This window comes from Mustela putorius, unplaced genomic scaffold, assembly GCF_011764305.1.
Source record: "Mustela putorius furo isolate JIRA1106 unplaced genomic scaffold, ASM1176430v1.1 tig00003901_pilon_pilon_pilon, whole genome shotgun sequence".
NCBI lineage: Eukaryota > Metazoa > Chordata > Mammalia > Carnivora > Mustelidae > Mustela > Mustela putorius.
The window spans coordinates 4,006,802-4,028,440 of NW_025422049.1; the positions used below are offsets into that span (position 1 = coordinate 4,006,802).

Here is a 21,639-nt window from a genome sequence, read left to right on the forward strand (position 1 = left end):
ATTTATTGAAGAGACTATTTTTTTTCCCCACTGGATATTCTTTCCTGCTTTGTCGAAGATTATTTGACCATAGAGTTGCAGGTCCATATATGGACTTTCTACTCTGTTCCACTGGTCTATGTGTCTGTTTTTGTGCCAGTACCATGCTGTCTTGGTGATCACAGCTTTGTAATAAAGCTTGAAATCAGGCAAAGTGATGACCCCAGCTTCGCTTCTCTTTTTCAACATTTCCTTAGCAATTCAGGGTCTCTTCTGGTTCCATATAAATTTTAGGATTGTTTGTTCTGGCAATATGGTAAGGTTTTAATGTGCAGATAGAAAAATAATGTAAATAAATCGTTCAGTTTTGTTTTTAAAGAAAGCCCATTAAGCAATCTCTTCTGATATTTTCAGGATCAACTTGGGATAAAATGTTATACTAAATAAGTTGAAGACTATTAATAAGTATCACATAAATTATATAAGTACTACTGAAATGAGGATATTTGCTACTGAGAATTAGAAGGAAACATTTAATGATGCATGCATGAGCATATTGAATTGCATCTACAAATAAAGTAACCCATTACATGGATTTTATTGTAAGTTGTTACATAGCTAATTCAGTCCCAGAATTTTATCTTCAATGTTTACAATAAATAGGAATGGCAAGTGTGATATAAGTACTGTCAATAGGATTTGCTTTGAATCCCGGGAAAGATGGCTGAGTGACAGTAAACAGAGTCAGTTCAATGCCACAGGACCTAATGCCTAGGGCTAAATTCTTCACTTCTCTGTCTCTAAAATGCGTACAATGTATGACCTTAAAACATCAAATTTTCTTTAAAAAAATAGAAAAAATTTATCTCCTTAGAATATTTTCAAAATCCCATTTTCTTAACAATTTTTTAGATAGTCCAGTGTCATAGCATACTAATTATGTGAGCAGGAAGATAGAATAGAGAGGTACAAGAATAATAACACAAAGAAGCAGTACATAAAGCGGATAATATCTTCACAATGAATGTGTTTAGGCTAATGTTTTGTTTTCATGGCACCAACACAATTGATTAAAACTCTTCTAAGTCAGTTATGTCTTTTGGATTATGAAAAGCCCCTAATCTGGTATGGTCTGTTTTAATGACAAATCCATAGCTATAGTCTCTGTGACAAGACATTATGTAAATGATTTCAGGAAGGTCAGAAGAGGTCTTAACATCTGAGTAGCCATGCCTTTCCCCATCTTGAGCTGCTGCTCCTAAAAGAGAAAAGGGATGTATTTTTCCTTTCATCTTACTTCACAGGTACATATCTTAATAAGACATACACAGGTACATATCTTAACAAGATATAGATAAAGAACTATAGTAGTTCCTTCTTTTCCGCAGTTTTGCTTTCTGCAGTTTTAGCAAGCCTTGTCAATCACACTCCAAAAGCAGATGATCTTCTTTCTGACATATTGTCAGGAGGTCAATAGTAGTCTAACGCTACGTCACAAAGTCCACATCACTCACCTGACTTCCTCTCATCGCACAGGCATTTTATCAGCTCATATCATCACACGATGAAGGGTGAGTATAGTACAATAAGATATTTTGAGGGAGAGATTACATTCCCATAATTTTTATTATAGTATGCTGTTTTAATTGCTCTATTTTATTGTTAGTTATTATTGTTAATCTCTTACTGTATCTAACTTATAACCTAAGCTTTATCATAGGCATGTATGGTTCAGTACTACCCCTGGTTTCAGGCATCCACTGGGGGTCTTGGAGTGTATCCTCCATGAGTAAGGGGGGGATACTGTAGGAGCAGCAGCAACACTGAATTCTTTGAAAAACAGCTGTCTTCTAATCTAAATTCATGAGAACAATTATGGTTATGAGTATATTGGTAACTAAAATTAACCAAGTTTATAATGTCTACCAGGCAATCTGCTAAGTACTTAGCATACAGCCTTGGTCTGATGTCCATGCTCTTTACATGTACTATACTAGAGTATCATTAATATGCAAAGCTTTAAAATAAATATATTTGGATATAGTATAAGGCAAGTCATCTACCACAAATTAGGGTGACACATAGTTACATAATTGCTCAAATATCATTAGCTTATAATGTGGATGTCGATCCTGGTGCCAATATGACAAAGTTCCTGTGTATTTATTTAATATGAAAGCTATGCCTATGGAACACCATACTTCTAAGTAGCAGACATAGTTTGTTCTGTGGCATTTTGCTATATGCTATTTTAAAATGTCTCTGAATATTCCTGACACTTTATCCAGCTATCTGCACTCCTTCCCTCATGGGATTTTATATACTTTGAGGGAATTCTTTGAAAGCCAGTTTTGCTTGCAGCTTTGCCCAGTGAATAAAGCATCAGATAAGTGAATAAAGCATCAGATAATATTTGTGAAGGTCTTTGAGAGATGCAGATGAAAGGTGCTTCCTAAATACAAAGCACTAATGTTGTATTCATGAAAATGGTTTTTCTTCATATCCTTTGCTCAAATGTTAAAGTCCCAAGGTGTTACTGCAATAAATACTTTAGAAATGCATGTATACCCCCAAATCATTTAGTATAGGAGAAAATGCAAGTGAATGCACTCAGAGCACTTAAATAAAAAATCATGAAATAGAGTCTGTTATCTGAAGTAAAAGGGACTGAGAGCATAATAAGAAAGCTAATCAATAGAGAGTGTTTGGTGTGGCTTGGAGGAACAGGAAAGGAGTCAACTGTTCTTATATTGACTCATGACTTCAATAATAGCTTCTTAGAACCATTTTGAAGAAAAGAAACGTGTGAAAATTGTAAAATGTTTTTTAATTCTAATGGAGAGTTTTAAATAACCAAAGATGTTGGAATCAGATAGCTTTTCTCTTAAGTTACTTACTAGATGGTACCTGAATTTTATAAATTTTGCTGAGTTCAATAATTAATCATGCTTTTAATAATATTACTTAGTGGTTCTACATGCCAGGCAGTCTCTAGTAAGTGCTTTATACATGTGACCTCATTTAACTCTCAAAAAAACATTGAGATATTTTTTTAGAATCCCTATTTTACAAATAAGGAGACAGAGGCTTGTAAAGGTTTGATTGCTCACTATCAAACAGATAGTATGTAGTGGAGCTGTGATTTCAATGCAGACTGATCTGATCCTAATGTCTGTAACTCAACTACTACCTCATCAGGAAATGTCCCAATGTTCTCGCTAATTTCAACAGGTCACACAGAGATGAGTTCCTCTAAACAAGTAAATTGGTAGTTGAGAAAATGCTCTACTTGATTCATGTTATTGAATGTAAATAAATGAAACCAAGATACTTTCCTCTTTATCTGCTACTTCGGAGTATAACATGTTCCATAACAGATTTAATCCCTTCTCTAATTTGGCTTCTCCATCATTTCTTTGGAAAGTTATAAGCGATAATACTGTATCTCTATACCTTGACCTGCAACTGACTTTTGATGATCACTACTAGAAGGCCCCGTGGGAGACTATGGCCAGACCTGCCCAGAGAAGTCCTGTAAGGGAGTGTACGTGGGCAACACCTAGGCCCTGTATTGTCTATACACAGAAGAGATAATTTGCCCTAGTGCTGCTCTAGCAAGAATTTGGAGATTGGAGTGCATGACATGAAACCTGCATGATAGGACTTCCTGAGTAACAGAATTAGGCTTTATATAAGCTGCTTCCAAATACTAATGAGGCTGAAAGTACAAAAGACCACAATCTCATAGTAATATGTTCTTGCACCTTGTTAGACTCATCACTGTCTGCAGGCCAACAATACTACCAAATCAAGGCTTGCCTTTGTGGAGTACAAGGAACACAGCATGGAGCCATGTACACATGCCTGCATTCTAATTTTATTTGTATCCTTTGTGTGCTTACTTGCAGTTGGTGAGTAAACCAAAGCAAAAACAAACTCGAATCAAGTCCAGGTTGTCATCTCACCCATCATCACCAGATCACACTCTTCAGTTGGGTCTGGTGTAGACCCGGAGTATTAATACACAGGAAGGAGTTTCTCTGCACTCGTTCACTGATTTCAAGCACTGCAAGAGGTCTCTTTGAAAACTGCTTCTTATAAGCATGTGTGTTTAATCCTCTGTCCCTCTTAGCAGGTCTTCTATTGTACATAAAATGTTTCCCCCAAGAACCATTTGAAAAAAGTTATTTAAATGACCTTAACTAAGAATTAAGTTGCTTAAGATACTTTGTTAAAGAGTTATCAGTCACTACCTATGGAGTATTTCCTTAATTTCTAGGATTCCCATTTATCTTTATTAGTATAGTCTCATACTAATAGTTTCTTCAACATCTGTTCTCATTTTTTCTCCTGTTTATGCCAGCTGACTGTCTTCCCCTTGAGACAAGCTAATTTTTTTAGTTTTCCCAAGGCATCTACATGGTAGGGTGGGGAGGAACCTGTCTGAATTCACCACTTATTCAATCTACTCTAACGTTATATTAGTAGATTCCACTAATTTGCTCATTTTGATGGACATTTCACTTGATCCACTAGCAAACACATCTATATCAATATATCAGTATGTTTCCTAATTGAGCTGCCTTCTTGTGACTTCATTAGCCATCTTCCAGTTAATGAAGTCTCAAGTGCAATCTATATGTAATTTGAGGCTACATGTGAAAAGACATCATTACAAAAGAATTTGTCAGATAACTTTTTTGTATTCTGGATGATGTTCATCCAGAATCTTGCATTTTGTTTGGGGAACCATAAAGACCTAGTTAAATTGGAGGGAGTCCAGGGAGATAAGCAGTAATGTAATTGAGGGAATGAATCAGATTTTGAAGGAAAAATAAAATGAGTTAAATATGCATAGCTTAGCATAAGCAAAGTTTATAAGGCAGGCTTAGTAATATATCTGAATGTTGGCACCTCTCCAACAAACAGCTCTCTTTAGCATCTCACTAAAATAACATGTTGAAAAACTAGAAAATGAAAATTTGTAATAAGGAGGAAATTAATCAATGAACATTTCAGGCAGAAAGCTTCAGATACAAGCTGTGCCCACACAATGCCAAAACAACTGGTAGGAACGGGAAGAATTCAATCAAATAAGATATTTGGCATCATAAAACATTCTCTCACACCGTAGATATTGTAATTGTTTTTTAATAAAATAAACTTACTTAAATTCCACCCAAAACTTTAAATTATTCCAATTAATTAAACTCATGAATAAACAAAATTTTAACCTTGCAGTGACTGAAATTATGGGCTAAGTGTTTGGGAGATATAAAGACGATTCAGACCTAGATCCTGATGTAAGACAAGGAGATTCGTAGCTTGATTGCAAGCTGGGAAATAAACCTACTCTCTCCCTCCTATATAACTATCACTTCCCAGTTCATACCTATTAGGAAACTCCCTCAGTAACCCAAAGATCAGGCAAAAAGGTTGATGGCAGCCAGTTGTATTCTACCATCAGCCATCAAGATCACAATTCTCAAATAAGTCAAGCAGAGAGAGTCAATTATCATATGGTTTCACTTCTTTGTGGAGCATAACAAATAGCATGGAGGACATGGGGAGTTAGAGAGGAGAAGGGAGTTGGGGGAAATTGGAAGGGGAGGTGAACCATGAGAGACTATGGACTCTGAAAAACAACCTGAGGGGTTTGAAGGGGCGGGGTGGGGGGTGGGAGGTTGGGGGAACCAGGTGGTGGGTATTAGAGAGGGCAAGGATTACATGGAGCACTGGGTGTGGTGCAAAAACAATGAATACTGTTATGCTGAAAATCAATCAATTAATTAATTAATTAATTTTTAAGAATCACAATTCTCATTTTTTTTTTGGCCCCAACATATTTGAATAACATGTACATGTGTATAACAGTCCCGTGAGAATACCAAGATTTTTGTTCCCAATCCCCACCCTGCCCCATTTTCTATTTTGGAGAGGAGGAATAAACAAATTTTTCATCACCCCCATGGTATGCATATAATCGTTTTATCAGGAAGTGGGTGTAGGAACTAGTGATCAGAATGGTTTATGGGATCACAGTTGATCATCAAACTTTGGTATGTTTGGATCTTATAGTTGAGAACTTGCTGAACTCTGGCAAAACGTGGGTGAAATGTGAGAATTGTCTGGTCTTGTGAATGCTATTGTAACAGTGCTGTCTGTCCCACACTGTTTCGGGTGGTAGCTATGTACCTGTTCAATCCCCAGGTATACATACTAGAACTCATCTTCACCACCCCATTGGATGTCCACAGGTCTCCTTTCTTCCTAAAGTCATGCTGGGGGAGAGGAACTACAGAATATGTGGAACATTTTTCACCAAATAGCCAGATAGTATTGGTTAGATAATGGTATTAATAATCAGTACATTTCTTCAGTCTTTACTTGAAATAAAGTTTGGAGTGGAGGGGCTAAAACCTCCCCAGCCTTCCTTAGTCCTCCATGCTTTGTTCCTATCCTGTAGGATTGCTTTGTCTTTTACTTCTTGTTTTTTATTACTCTTAGTATAGCTTGCCCTCATTATTTAACATATGGTAGTATGAAAAATATTTTTCTTAGAGTTTCAAACACAGTCATAATGTTTTCTTGATTGGTGCTCCAAACATTCAGAGTTCCATTTTCATAAATAACATTAAAATGATTTTTATCCATTGCTTTTTGAACAAATACAGGATGACCATTTGTAATAGTCTAATAAAAAAAACCGCAAAGCTCTGAAAGTGAAAACTTTGTAAAATTTCAGAATATGTTATTAGCTAATTTATTAAATGATTCACTGTCAATTAATTCATAACCCTTCATTACCTACTTGCAAATAAATAATGAACTTGGGATTGAAAATAATTGAAATACCTACATACAACTTTGGTTTGAGGATAAAGTAAATATGAACTTTTAAGGATCATTACTTTCTTATATTTTCTTTTTGATATACTTCACTGCCTAATAATGGAAGCCACAGCATCATTGTCAGCATAAGATAAAACAGGGCAATTATCTATTTCTTGTTTCCTGGTACATAATGGATAATAGAGTTTCCTTCAAGACCACAGTGAAAAAGGCTTTGGCCAACCACTAATTTCAATTGTTAATTAATACTGTATATTAATATTTAGAATTTGACATTTAAAATTCCAAGTCATACTATAAAGTAGAGCTCTTTACCACTCTATTTAGGAAAATGAATAGGTAACAATTGTATTGACCTCACTTTTCCTTTTTTTATAACATTGCCAAACTGCTCTGAAAATATAAGCAAGGATGTATCCATCCTGTATTTTCACAACCAAGAAAATTAGGTAGCTTGAACATTTCAATAATTTAAGGAAAACAGCATTTAGCCACAGTCCTGTCTTTTTTTTTTCTTGATTGTGAAGTCCTAGTTTGTTTGTCTTAATCTGTGTCAGAGAGTTGATTGAGTTAACAAACCAGCCACTTATTGGCAGGAATATTGACTATTATTCGTAAGATTGGCTAATTGCGCTATGTAAAGCCAATACAGTGCACAGCACAGTTGGATTCCCCCTGTAACAGGGAGAAATGGGTTGGGAAATGTGTAGCTTGTACAATACACAGGAGAATAAGAAAATAAATTAATGAGACCTGGAAAATAAGAAGCTCAAACTTGCTGGAGGTAGACCAGCACATCCTTTGAAGATAAGCATCAGTTTATGGAGAGACTAAAGTGTAAATACAAGTTTCAGCATAAACATGTCAAAAGGAGTGTAGGTGCTTCAATGTTGACCTTTATTTTCAATGTTTGTACCAAAGATCAACCTAACTGACAAAAATTAATAGAGCATACTCTTTTACTTGCTGTCTTGGTAAGAGAACCATTCGAAGTCCTCAAAGGATATACTTCACGGTCTCAAAGATAGTATGCAGCATTGCAGAGCCCTGGAACCATGCATAGTGCAGTCATCTAGAACCAGAATGAAACCATGTAAACTGGAAAACATTATTTATTGTTGACCTTCCCCCCAGATCTTCTGTGACTCTTCTCCTGCAGTCATGTGCTTTAAATGCCAATTCTCTGTTTCTCTCTCCTGCTGCCTCTTTCTCTTGTCTGTCTCACTCATATACATGCCCATACATACACACAAATATCTATTAAACATTAGCTATTTAATAGACTTTATTTCCGTTCTCAATCTAATTGTTTATTTAACTAATGAATCTGCTTTTATTGAAGGCTAAGGGTACATTAATATTAAAGTTGTATTATTTGAGCCAGGGAAGTGATAAGGTGTACCTGTTTACTCAATTTTCTTCTGAAAACCAATTTTCTTACCTTCATATTCTTTGAGCCTCTAATAATAATTATAAGGTGGAGAACAGAAACGTCCACAGCCAGATACACTTAAGACTAATTTGGTGATCACCAAGCACTATCAAGTTAATGGATATTACCCATAACATGCGAATTTATAAACCACCTCCTCACAGGTTGTGAAAGCTCCTTGTGGAAAGTAAAGTAGTATAAAGTAGTAATATACATTTAGAATTAGTAGTAATAGTTAATATTAATAATAAACCTCTCCTCTTTATTTTAAACCATTTCCTCTTTATTTCCTCTTCTGCCTAGAAGGGCGAACAGCTTAGAAAAGCAACCCAGGGAACCAAAGGCTTATAATTGGCCTCAAGAGACTTGACACAAGTAGTTATGGCAATAACCCTTGGTGCCCTGATGTTCCTTGCTCATGTAGATTACCAGGGCCTTCATAAGCATTAATTAATGTTACCTCATAAGAGTTCAGAGAGGCGGTTAAATACTAATATAGGCCCATAATCCTTCATCAAAAATCTTTGGGGTCCTTTTGTTTCAAAATTCAGAATTTTTCAGATTTTACACAGGTAATGCCATGCATATATTATATGTTATGTAACTCTCAGCATCCTTTAATAATGCATCAATATTTCTGTAACTAAATGTATAAAAATTCTCTAAATGAAATAAAGACCATAAATACCTTTATTTCAGTTTAGATCAAGTTTTGCTACCAAATGAATGAGAAAGAAAAACAGTTTTCAGGAATCTTTTGATTCTGGAGCTGCCGACGAGGTATTGTCCCTCCATCTTCTCTTTGGCCAGTGATGTACTGAAACACAGGGGCGCCTGGGTGGCTCAGTGGGTTAAGCCACTGCCTTCGGTTCAGGTCATGATCTCAGTGTCCTGGGATCAAGTCCCGCATCCAGCTCTCTGCTCAGCGGGGGGCCTGCTTCCCCCTCTCTCTCTGCTTGCCTTTCTGTCTACTTGTGATCTCTCTCTGTCAAATAAATAAACAAAATCTTTAAAAACAAAGTTCACCTTAAAAAAAAATTCTTATATGAAACACAGACTGAAGGCCAAGAAAGGCAGACATGTTTTCTGACTCCCTGTGACCTTTTTCTATACCTTTGAGAATGTATGTGCTCGGGGTGCCTGAGTGGCTCAGTGGGTTAAGCCTCTGCCTTCGGCTCAGGTCATGATCCCAGGGTCCTGGGATTGAGTCCTGCATCGGGCTCTCCGCTCAGCAGGGAACCTGCTTCCTCCTCTCTCTCTGCCTGCCTCTGCCTACTTGTGATCTCTGTCTGTCAAATAAATAAATAAAATCTTTAAAAATAAAAAGAATATATGTGCTTCTCTTGGCAACATATACTGCATAGTAACTTTGGGGAAGAAAAAAAGACATTTTGAAGATTATTGTCCTAGTATCAGTACAGAAAAGTTTGATTGGTTAACAGGGATCTGGTGTGTCTACTTTGGTCACAATTTTCAGAAAAGAATTATCCATTTGGCATTGCCGTATTAATGACAGTATTTATTTTTAACACTTACAGAAAATTATTTTCATGTACAGTCAGTTCTGCTACAACACATGTTTTGAAAACATTAATTTGTTCTCATGCTATTGGTATCTTTGAGAACAATTTGAACTTAAGACAAATTTCGTGTTTTCATATGTGTGATTCCATCTGTTAAAAATACTGGGGAAGGCAGAAAACTGCACCCAGCAGAACAAACCATGTAGGAATATACAAAACGCACACGTGCATATACCTGAAACATCTACCAGTTGTCTTGGACAACTGGTCGCGTTCTGTTAGGACATTCGCCCATCCACAGTTGGGGTTAGATCTTTCTGTGTGACTCAGACAACCCTCCTCCCATCACTCCACAGTAACTTGTAAGTTGCAACCCATCTGACACCCACTTTCACAAGCAAACTTCAGGTCTTGTGCTCCAGACCCTTTTTCCCCATAAACCCTTTTCCAGTGCATGATTTTGCATAGGGCAATGAACATTAGAAATGAATGTAACTATAAGGATAGCCCAATGGACTGTTAATGAAGCATAGGGGGTGGCACCCTAATGGACCCTTCAATAAGTTCCCCCACAGTGTTTCTGAGTAGAAGTATTCTAATTTCTGGCGAAAAGTTGCTCGAGCTAAAAACCAACAAAACCGGAGGGCCTGCGTTGCTCCATGAGTTAAGGGCTCTGCCTTCGGCTCACGTCATGATCCCAGGGTCCTGGGATCGAGCCCCACATCGGGCTCTCTGCTCAGCAGGGAGCCTGCTTCCCCCTCTCTCTCTGCCTGCCTCTCTGCCTACTTGTAATCTGTCTGTCAAATAAATAAATAAAATATTTAAAAGAAAAAAAAAAACAGAAAACCCAACTAGGCATGCCCACTTTCTTTTCCCGCTTCCCTTTGGAGACAATGGCAATGTTGTTTCTGAAGGTCTATACTTCTGTTAACGGTTTTGCCACGCCTGAAATGCCTGAGATATACAATTTGGAGGAATTTTCCTTGCCTGGAGATTTTTCTTACCAAGTTATTTTGGACCTCAAACCTGAAACTGGATCCTACCCAAGTATATTATGTGTATTAGACCTTTCCATCTGAAATCTTAATTTACTTTCAGAAAGGTTTATAAGTATGTCCAGATATCCACATTTGCATAATCACTACACCTCCCCCCTCCCTTGTGTCTCTCTCTTGGACACAGAAATGTATGGCTGCCAGATACATTTGGAAGTGAGTGCATATGGACTCTTCACCCCTTGGAACTGGTGTTCTAAAGCTCCTGACACTGAACCCTAATGTATTTTTCATTAGTGTTTAATGTTGGAAAATCCCATTTCATGGAGCCCAAGGATTAAATTACTTCATTTGGAAGAGAGCAAGTGCACTCCCCATCTTTTTCCTGAGGTGAAAAAAAGAATGAAGCTGAGATCATTTGCATTTCATAAGGGCTTAAGGTCTGGATGTATTCCACTCAATTCCACAATCCAATATTGTAAAAGCTTTTAAAGACAATATTAACAAGTAGGGAAACCACTGCATATTTAAAATGTGGAAATAAAATGCACAATAAAATAGTTATAAATCAACCCCCCCCACACACACACAATCAAAATAACTATACAAAGCAGTTCTACCTGTAGCAGAAGTGCTATAATATTTTATAATAATACCATGATTGTACTTTTCAATGAAGCAGAATTTTTATCATGTTTCATAATAAAGGAGTTGCAAAGATTTTAAGGAAATCTAGCAAGCAATAAATCCAGATGGTAATGAGTGATTATTCTTTTGAACAATTGTACTGAATAGAGACTTTGTATCTTTTGAATAACTGTACTGACACAAATACCTACTGATTAAGATAATAGATGTCTCATGCCATTTGGAGGTGTTCTGGACCCAAGACCTAAACTTGATTCCTTTTCTTCTTCTGCCTCTGGACTCCCACCCTTCATTTCCCTTGCTTGCATCATTAAGTTCATGGATTTAGATGGCAAGTCCATAGAGTGTGTCACTGCAGCTCTTTCCGTGTCTTGGACGGACATGATTTTAAGCACCTTCTTTGGGGTATCACTGTCCTTCTCCATGGCCGTTGGAGAGAGTTCACTAAGACCTTGAAGGGGAGTCTACGGCCATACCACCCTGAACGCGCCCGATCTCGTCTGATCTCGGAAGCTAAGCAGGGTCGGGCCTGGTTAGTACTTGGATGGGAGACCTTGAAGGGGAAAACCTACTGGCTCTGTGAACTATCAAATAGATACCCAATGGCCACATCAGAATGAAAGAGCTCAGGGGACACGGAGAGGGGTTCTCTAGGTCCCATGGGGGAGTGAAATAAAAGCTCTTAGGAATCTTACCCTGTACCTAGCATTGTGCTTATATGATACGCAAGAAAAGGAGATGATCTTGCTCTATGAAATATGCAGTCAATTTTGGTAGATAAGACAAAAACATGGGCTAACAAAGAGACTACTATAATATTGCAAACCCAGGGGCCAAAGTTATGATAAGAATAGTAAATGTTAAAGTCAGAGAAGACAATCATATTTATTTTCCAAAATACCTTATGGAAAAAAGTGCTGGGCTGGGCTGGGTGGGAGTCATCAGACATAGGCTGACAAATTCATGCAAGGTGAATGACTTTGAGCAAGTCACGTTACCTCTCTGAACCTTGGTTTCTCATCTGAAAAATGGAGAGAGGAGAAGGGAGAGCTGAACTAGGTGATCCCTCTAGTCATTTCCAGTCTGAAAGTTTCATCCTTTGACTACATTTAATAAACAAGCAGTCATTGACATACTATGTCCAAGCACGTTACATGAATTAAATTTAATTGCTAAGAGAAAGGATGATTATCTCCATTTTACAAATAAGGAGTTAACATTTCTAAATGACAGAGGCAGAACTCAAACCCAGGTTTGCCGTAGCCCCAAATTCTACGCTCTTTCCACAATGCTGCACCACATACTAGCACACCAAATCATCTTCCTTTTCCACGTTTAAGGAGATAAGATCTAAGGGAGGGAAACAGACATATAAACAAATAACCACAATGGAAGGTGGTATGTCTTAAGTGAAAAATCCAGAAGATATGGAGGAGTCTGTGTCTCTAAAGCTTAAGGGGGTAAAGAAAGCTTGTATGACAAAGGTCTACATGTAGTGAATGGAGCACTGGCCAGAGAGTCAGGAGACGTGGGTTCTAGTTTTGGCCATGCCAAGTGTCCCTGGACAAGCTGTTCTCTGGACATCAGTTTTCTCATCTGCAAAACGAAAGTATCTTCAAGGTCTTTGGGGTTCCAACATTTAATGCTTTTCTGAGTCTAAAGATGGAAAGCATACTTCTAGTTATGGTTATGAATATGAGCCCAGAGGTTTAAAAAAATTAATGAGATGTTAAGTGCTTGTGATGATATTTTTAGTGGATATGGGATTTGGGCTGGGCCTGGAATAATGGGGCTGATTTTGAAAATTCATGAAGCATTTTAGTTCCTTTTAAATAGCCAAGGGTAGCGGACTATCTAAAGGGATATTTTATATTAAAATGAATGATCACTATTCCTTTCCCTATCTATCTTTTGTACATTTTCCTTTTTCATACAGCAAGTTTATTTAAAGTAGAAAACATAGCCAAGAATTTGTTATGCTCTTGGGGCACCAGTATTATTTTAAAATATGAAAACCATGCCAGTGTCTTCGAAATTCAAGTTTGAGGTAAAAGGATGGAAAGAAGCTATTTTTTTCCCTGTGATCAGCCACTGCAAAGTGAGTCTCAGCACAAACCAGCTGAGCCCTTTTGCTAGGCATGGAAAGCCTCTGGCATTTTTCTGCTTTTCAACTCTCAGTCATTTGGGAGGTGGGACAAAGCCATGCTGTCTACAAAGTTTATCCAGAACGTGCTGGTGTTACAAGAGATCACTTGACATCTATTATGTTTCTCCTGTAGAAAAGAGGTGGCTATCAGCTACAATAGTGATTCCTTTTCAAAGGGGTTTAATTGGGGCATTTCTCATGGGCCAAATTCTAACTCGCTGCCTATACATGTGCCTGCCAGGAAAACAGTGGAAAAATACCAAACAATAGCAACAACAGAAGTCTGAGGACCGCTGTCCCAGGCTGCCCCCGCTGCAAACAGGCAGAGAGAGAAAAAAAAAAATGGTTTCCCTTCTGCCAAAGCTGCGGCTAATATGGCAGAGCTCCTAGAAAGGTGTGGCAGGTGGGGGAGGGGAGCAGATTGTGTGCTGCACGGCCATGGAAATACATATAATAACCTGAACAAACTCCTTTTAGCCTACCTCGAACAAGTAGCACTCTTAGTTGGGGGCGGGCTGGGGGGGGATGGGTGCTGGCGAAGAGATGAGTTTCAGGCAGTCGAGTTCCACACTCAAGGAGCTGAGCTGTTTTTCTGAAGTAGGGATTTGCTCCTGGGTAGGTAGGCTAGCATCCTTTCCTGAGGTGAACCAGAAGGTGGCCTTATACTTTTATTTCGAGGGTCGAATGATTTCTTTGTAACAAATTTGTGCCTTTCACTGGTATTTTCTGAAGTGAGACTTTTGCAACTGATGGAAATCGGCTCACTTCTGTTCTGTAACTTAGTGTCTTCTTGATGATTTATTTGTTCGGTAGCAGAAACTATGACAAATTGTGTGAGGCAGCCTCATTTACTTTTTAGCTGCTATAGCCCTGAAGAATTTGCATGTAAATGCAACTGTGAATGTTTTACATTTCATAAGCGTGCTGCACGTGTTTTTGTAAGTTAAGTGACATTTTTACAGATAGACTGAACTTGAGACTCCTTGGCCCCCACCCCACAGGTTATATTCTTCTAAAATCCTCAGTCTGACAAGCTGTGTTTTCCTGACTGCCAAGTGGGAGAGTAAGTCTCTATTTGGTGTTTTTCTTCTCTCCTCTTTAGACATGCAGAGCAGCCCACACAACCAGTTCACCTTCAGACCCCTCCCGCCGCCGCCGCCGCCTCCGCATGCGTGCACCTGTGCCAGGAAGCCGCCCCCTGCCGCCGACTCTCTTCAGAGGAGATCAATGACTACCCGCAGCCAGCCCAGCCCAGCTGCTCCACCTCCCCCAACCAGTACACAGGATTCGGTTCATCTGCATAACAGCTGGGTCTTGAATAGCAACATACCCTTGGAGACCAGGTACTTCAGCTATTATTGATCCCAATAACTTAAATATTGGCAGAGGATGATCCCACCTAGTGCCGAAATTCATCTCACCATAGACCTCTACAGAGACACACAGATGCACTCAGAGAGGCACACCCAGATGCCTGGGCAGAAGGCAGCCCCTCTGCAGGCACAGGAGCACACACAGATGCACACATCTAGATTTGAACACACTCACTGACACAGACCAAAACAGATTCACTTGGAAAGATGAAAGCACAGTTGCATAAACACCCCACAGGCAGCCACCCCCAAAACATATGAAACAAAGCAATTATCTAATCTACCAATGCTCCTTCCATGTAAAAGGAACTCGCCCCTTGTTTTAGGAAACTGCAACATTACAGGAAAATCCAAACACAATTAGAGGAACAGTGATAATTTGGATTTTATTTATTATAAGATTCTTTCAAAAAGTAAGTTGCCTTCAAATGTTTTTAAAAAGGATTTGCTTCATAGATTGAAGGTCCATGTGTACTTTAAAAAAAAAAAAGATTTTATTTATTTATTTGACAGACAAAGATCACAAGTAGGCAGAGAGGCAGGCAGAGAGAGGAGAAACCAGGCTCCCCAGGGAGCAGAGAGCCCAATGCAGGGCTCGATCCCAGGACCCTGGGATCATGAGCTGAGCCAAAGGCAGAGGCTTTAACCCATGAGCCACCCAGGTGCCCCTCCATGTGTACTTTTAAAAACTCAATTCTGCCTCTAGGGTGCTGTTTGGTCTTCTGACAAAAACTTTGCCTCTATTTTTCTGGCACTTCACATATTTGGGCTTTCAGATTCACTCTTTAAATCTTTGGCATGGGATTAAAGTTACAGATCTAGGTGTCTGGGTCATAATAGACTTTAGCACTAGAGGCGATTAAATGAGAAATTATTCATCATATCTAGGCACTCCCTCTTAAATCAAAAATTGCAACTTTCTATTAACATAGAAAGGCATTACCCAATAAAACATATGATTTTGTTATCTTTTAAATTCAAGGACTTCCCCTTGCCTTCTATATGCCTTATTTAGATCTACTACCAAAGCTTTTTCTGAACACATTTGTATGTAAACAATGGGTATAATATATCACTTGATAAGCAATGTGTGCTGTCAACTCTGATCAATTTCCATCCCAATATCTGGGAATTGGAATGGAAAGGGGAGGACTAATAAACCCACATTATGAGCCTGCTTATTTTTTTTCATAGCAGATTAAGTTGTATGCCAGCTGTGGCATCGGTGAATATGTCACCACCAACAAACTGAGAGCATTGTGGCTCAAATCCAGGAAACTCTATATCATCCATCACTATTAGATTAAATAGATTCATAAACTGATATTTCTGTTATCTCCCAAGAGAAAATGTAACAGTCATCTCTGATGGTGAAGATAACCCAATTAGAACTGTACTAGTAATAGTGTTTGTGTATCGTTTCTTTCTTTCTTTTTTTTTTTTTTAATGAAAGAGGAAGGTGAATGAGGTGAGAGAAGCAGAGAACAATGTATATCTTCAAGGAGTTTTTGCTAATGTTGGTGATTTACTCACTCCTGTTTAAAATTTATTTACTCACTCTTTTAATTCCTTTGCAGGGCTTAGTGATAGAGAGCTAAGGAAACAATGGGGCAATCTGGTTATCTAGTAATCATGACAAGGAAAAAAAATCATGACACACTCCTTCCCTCTAAGAAGCTGAATAACAGGAAATCTGGAAGGAGGATGGGGAATGGGTCTCAGGCAAATGAAAAGGGAAAACTATTCTTATTTGAAGTGTACATCTAGGCATGTTTGTACAAACTGCACCCACGGACCTTCTGTATCCATGCAACGAATGTATTAATTGGTCTCAGCTTCATAAGAAGCAGAGAAGAACATAAGTTTTCATGTGAGATTGTGCAGAGAGTACCTTTTTAGTACATTTGGGGATATATTCAGTATCACAAAGACAAATTTTTAAAAAACCTAGAAACCCTATCAGCTTGATGAGATAGGATTTCCCAAATATATCCTTTAAAATGCTTGCTTCGCATGGAGTCAGTAAAAGGTAGCTCTGGGGGTGTGTGTCTCAGCTTCTTCATCTCTAAAAGTGAACATAGAAATGCCTGTCCCAACAAGTTGTGCAGAAGATCAAGCTAGTATGGCAGAAAGTGCCTCGTACATTGCAAAGCGTTATACAACTCAAAGGTATTACATTTTTTAATTTTTTAAATCATTATTAAATTATTTTAAAAATTAAAAAAATAAAAATTCTTATAATTAAAAATTCTATTAAATGTAATTTTATTAAACTTTATTAAAATTCTATTAAAAATAAAATTTTTAAAAATACTGTTATCCTTACTAAGTAGTCACAAACCTCTGCTTAAATAGCTCCAATACAGGTAATTGATTTATTCCAAAGGCATTCCATCCCATCTCAGGCAACTATTGGAGGATACTTCTTGAACCCAAATTTCCCACCTCTTTTTTTTTTAAAAGATTTTATTTATTTGACAGATAGAGATACAGCAAGAGAGGGAACACAGCAGAGGAGTGGGAGAGGGAGAAGCAGGCTTCCCACTGAGCAGGGAGCCTGATGTGGGGCTCGATCCCAGGACCCCGGATCATAACCTGAGCTGAAGACAGACACTTAACGACTGAGCCACCCAGGTGCCCCCCAAATCTCCCACCTCTTAATTCTGCCCATTTCTCCCAGATCTAGTTCTACAGTCTCCCAGAATAAGTAAAATGCCTCACACGCCTGACAACCCTTCACCGCTCCTGATCCTGTTCTTTGACCGAAATGTTTCCCCATCAGCTGGTTTCAGATCCTCCATCTTGGTCTCTTTCTTAGAATACAGTTCTAAACTGCTGCCTGCACTTCTCTTAAAGTGTCCTACCCAAGGCTGAATGCAGGTGGGTAGTTTTATTAGGCTCCTTGGTAGCAGGGAGCAGTTTGTCTAGGTTGCCTCAAATAACTGAGAACATCTTTTCAAGATTAAGTAGTCCCCCATTATTGGCAGTTTTGTGTTCTATAATTTCAGTAACCCATGGTCAACTCTGGTCTAGAAACAGATAATCCTCCTTCTGACTTAGCATCAGAAGGTCAGTAGTAGCCTGATGCTGTGTCAAAAGGCCTCGGTCAATCCCACATTTTATCTCATCAGATAGGCATTTTATCATCTCACAGCATCACAAGAAGAAGGGAGAATACAGGAAAGTATCTTAAGAGAGAGACCATATTCATATAACATCTATTATATTGTTATAATTATTCTATTTTACAATCAGATATGTTGTTAGTCTCTTACTGTGCCTGATTTAGAAATTAAACTCTATCATAGGTATATATAGGAAAACATAGTATATATATAGGGTTTAGCACTACTGTTCTTGATTTCAGGTATCCATTGGGGATTTTGGAATGTGTGCCCTCAGATAAGGGAAGACAATTAATTGTATTCTCTCAGTCAGGTGAAGCCAAGGGGAGAGAAAGGGTCATATGCTTTAAAAAAAAACAAAAAAACTACAGCACAGCCACCTCTAGTTGCCCCTTGAGCAAGGGCTGGGAGCAGAGCTGATGTACATTTAGATGAAACTCTCAGCAATCACCGTGATTGACTCATTCCAAAATTTGTGCTGTGACTGACAGTTGGTTTCCTCCTTTGTTCTTTTTTGTAAAAAAAAAAAAAAATTTTAATATTTTATTTATTCATTTGACAGAGATCTCAAGCAGGCAGAAAGTCAGGCAGAGAGAGAGGAAGGGAAGCAGGCTCCCCACTGAGCAGAGATTTTTTATTGGTTTATTTGAGAGAGAAAGAATGAGCAAGAGAGAGAGCACAATTGGGGGGGCGGGGCAGAGGGGGAAGGAGAAGCAGACTCCCTGCTAAGCAGGGAGTCCAATGCGGGACCCCAAGACCGTGACCTGAGCCACAGGCAGATGCTCAACCAACTAAGCCACCCAGGCACCCTGTCCCCTTTGTTCTGACTAAATATTTCCATTAATGCTGTTTACTCCAATATCAGTTTTTTTGTTGGTTACATAACACTACTGGTATACATTGAGAACACTTAGTAATTGAACTCTTACAACTTCTTAAAAAGTTCTGAGGCTAAGCCACCTTTCTTTTATTCTAAAATTGTATAGTTGGAGATTTTTAAAAAGATTTTATTTATTTATTTGACAGAGAGAATGAGAGAGAGAGAGAGCAACAAGCTGGGTGAGGGGCAGAGGGAGAAGCAGGCTCTCTGCTAAGCTGGGAGCCCAACACGGGGCTCAATCCTGGCACTCTGGGACCTGAGACAAAGGCAGACTTTCAACTGACTGAGCCACCCAGGCTACCCTATAGTTGGAGATTTTTAACTGAGTGTTTGGGATGGGGGGTGCAGGTAGAAATATGTTTAAAGCCTTGATTTGGCTTAATTTGATTTCCCTTGTTAGTCCATGGAGGTATAGTTGAATTCTAATTCTGTCATACAAAGTATTTGCATTGTATTGATCCCATAACTGTATCATCTGTACTTTTGTTAGGTTTGCTCTCCTCATTTCTGTGTCAGTCATTAGTAAAAATGTTATGTAAGGGACACCTGGGTGGCTCAGTCAGTTGGGCGTCTGCCTTCAGCTCAGGTCATGGTGTCAGGGTTCTAGAATCAAGCCCCTTGTTGGGCTCCCTGCTCAGCAGGGAGTCTGCTTCTCCCTTTCCCTCTGCTCCTACCCCTGCTTGTGCTCTCTCTCAAGTAAATAAAATCTTTAAAAAATGTTATGTAGGACAAGATCAAGGTGGGAGATCTGTGACATGCCCCTGGAGTCCATCCTAGGGGTTGACACTTATCCATCAGGCAACATTCTTTTACTAGGATACCACCCACATTTCTCCATCTTGTTTATAGGCATATCATCAGAGACCTTGTCAAATGCCTTGTTGATATCCAGATACAATATGCCTACATTTTTACTGATCTGCCAGTCCAATAGCCATGTAAAAATAAAAGTGAAATGAGATTTGTTTAACATGACTTGTTCTTAGAGAATTTGTGCTGCCTACTCATGGTTACTATCTTTTTTTTCTATTTTTCTTTTTTTAAAGATTTTATTTATTTGACAGAGAGAGATCACAAGTAGGCAGAGGAGCAAGCAGAGGGGTGGGGGAGGAAGCAGGCTCCCTGCCTAGCAGAGAGCCCGATGCAGGACTCGATCCTAGGACCCTGAGATCATGACCTGAGCTGAAGGCAGAGGCTCAACCCACTGAGCCACCCAGGCAGCCCTGGTTATTATCTTTTTAAAAAGTGCTTGCAAATCATCCTATTAACAACATGTTCTAGAATTGTGCATGCAGTCAGTATCATATCCCTTGATCTAGTTTAAGGATCCCATGTACTTCCTGTTTCTTTTAAAAACCAAAGCCAGTATGCTGTCTCCAGTCTTCTGACACACATCACCCACACCATACCTGAAACTTTAGCAACTATGACAAGGCAATAAAATCTACAAGACTTGTCACCACTCTGGGACGGAATTTTAATTTATTTAGAACAGTTGAGTGCCTTCTTATAAATGACCTTCTTATTCTAAACCTATATCTAAACAACAACAACAACAACTTTACGTTGTCTTCAGCAGGGTTTTTTTTCAAGTTTCAGGCTAACTTGGGGTAGAAACCTTCTTCGCATTATTTTCATCACACCCTCTTATATTTATTTAGCCTTGATTTTCATCTCCTCCTTTTGTTCCATGTTCTTTAGAAATCTAAACTGAATAGAGAACACCCCGTGTGGGCATACTGGTTTCAATAGGCAACAAACCTTTCCAACTCTTAATTCATCTCCTTGTTTTTTAAATGTCTCAGGGCATAGAATCACATTGTCTTCACTTTAGAGAATGGTTTTCCTAAAGTCTAGGATTATGCTTCGTAATGTTCTTTTTGACTCTAAGCTACATTGGTTGCTTCCACAAAAGGTTCCCATCACCTTAACTCACCAGTTTCTCTTCTCCAGTCAGTAAGGGAAGCAAGTCTTGTTTTCTCGACCTTCTCAGAGGTAGAGTTTTCAGCAAAGGAGGTTAAGAACCTGTCACATATTTGCCTTTAATTAAATGATACATCTAGCAGTTGTCTTTGGAGTTGAAATCACTCATATTCACTATGCTTTACTCTTAGGACACTTTTGTGGTCTGTGTTGGAAATGAGCAAGTGGCTTTTTGGAGACTCCCTGATCCACCATCTATTAGGATATAAACTTGGGCATACTGTGTTAACACTACCTCAGTCTTCTCGTCTCGAAAATAAGGATGATAGTAGCAACATTTTCATAAGGCTGTTGTGAGGATTAAAGGAGTTAATATCCACAATATATTTAGAGCAGCCAGGCACATAGTAAGCACTTGGTAAATGTTAAAATAACAATACCAACAGCAATACACAAGAAACTCTACTTTTGTTCCTATTTTTGTTTTCATCTAATTAAAGATGTTTCTACCCTTATGTTCATGCTTTCCCCAGGTAAACACATCATTTCACTTCCTTTCTTAGTATGCTTTTAAATAGAACATACTCTTTTGCCACTGTCTTAGTCCAACTGGGCTGCTGTAACAAAAACGCTATAGACTGGGATTTTTAAAGAGCAGACATTTATTTCTCACAGTTCTGGAGGCTGGGAACTCTGAGATCAAGGCACTGGCAAATCTGGCATCTGAATTCCTATGTCATAGACTGCTGTCTTCTCTCTGTAT

The 21,639-nt window shown here is 38.6% G+C and overlaps 1 protein-coding gene and 1 pseudogene across 1 annotated transcript in view; both read left to right on the forward strand.

Annotated features, from left to right (window-relative positions):
• Positions 1-21,639, forward strand: part of TENM1 (teneurin transmembrane protein 1) — a 797,330-nt gene that overhangs the window by 434,285 nt on the left and 341,406 nt on the right. The window contains exon 6 of the mRNA XM_045068252.1: positions 14,678-14,918. Within this exon, the coding sequence (XP_044924187.1) occupies positions 14,678-14,918 (241 nt within the window). The remainder of the gene's footprint in view (positions 1-14,677; positions 14,919-21,639) is intronic.
• Positions 11,892-12,015, forward strand: LOC123388557 (annotated as a pseudogene).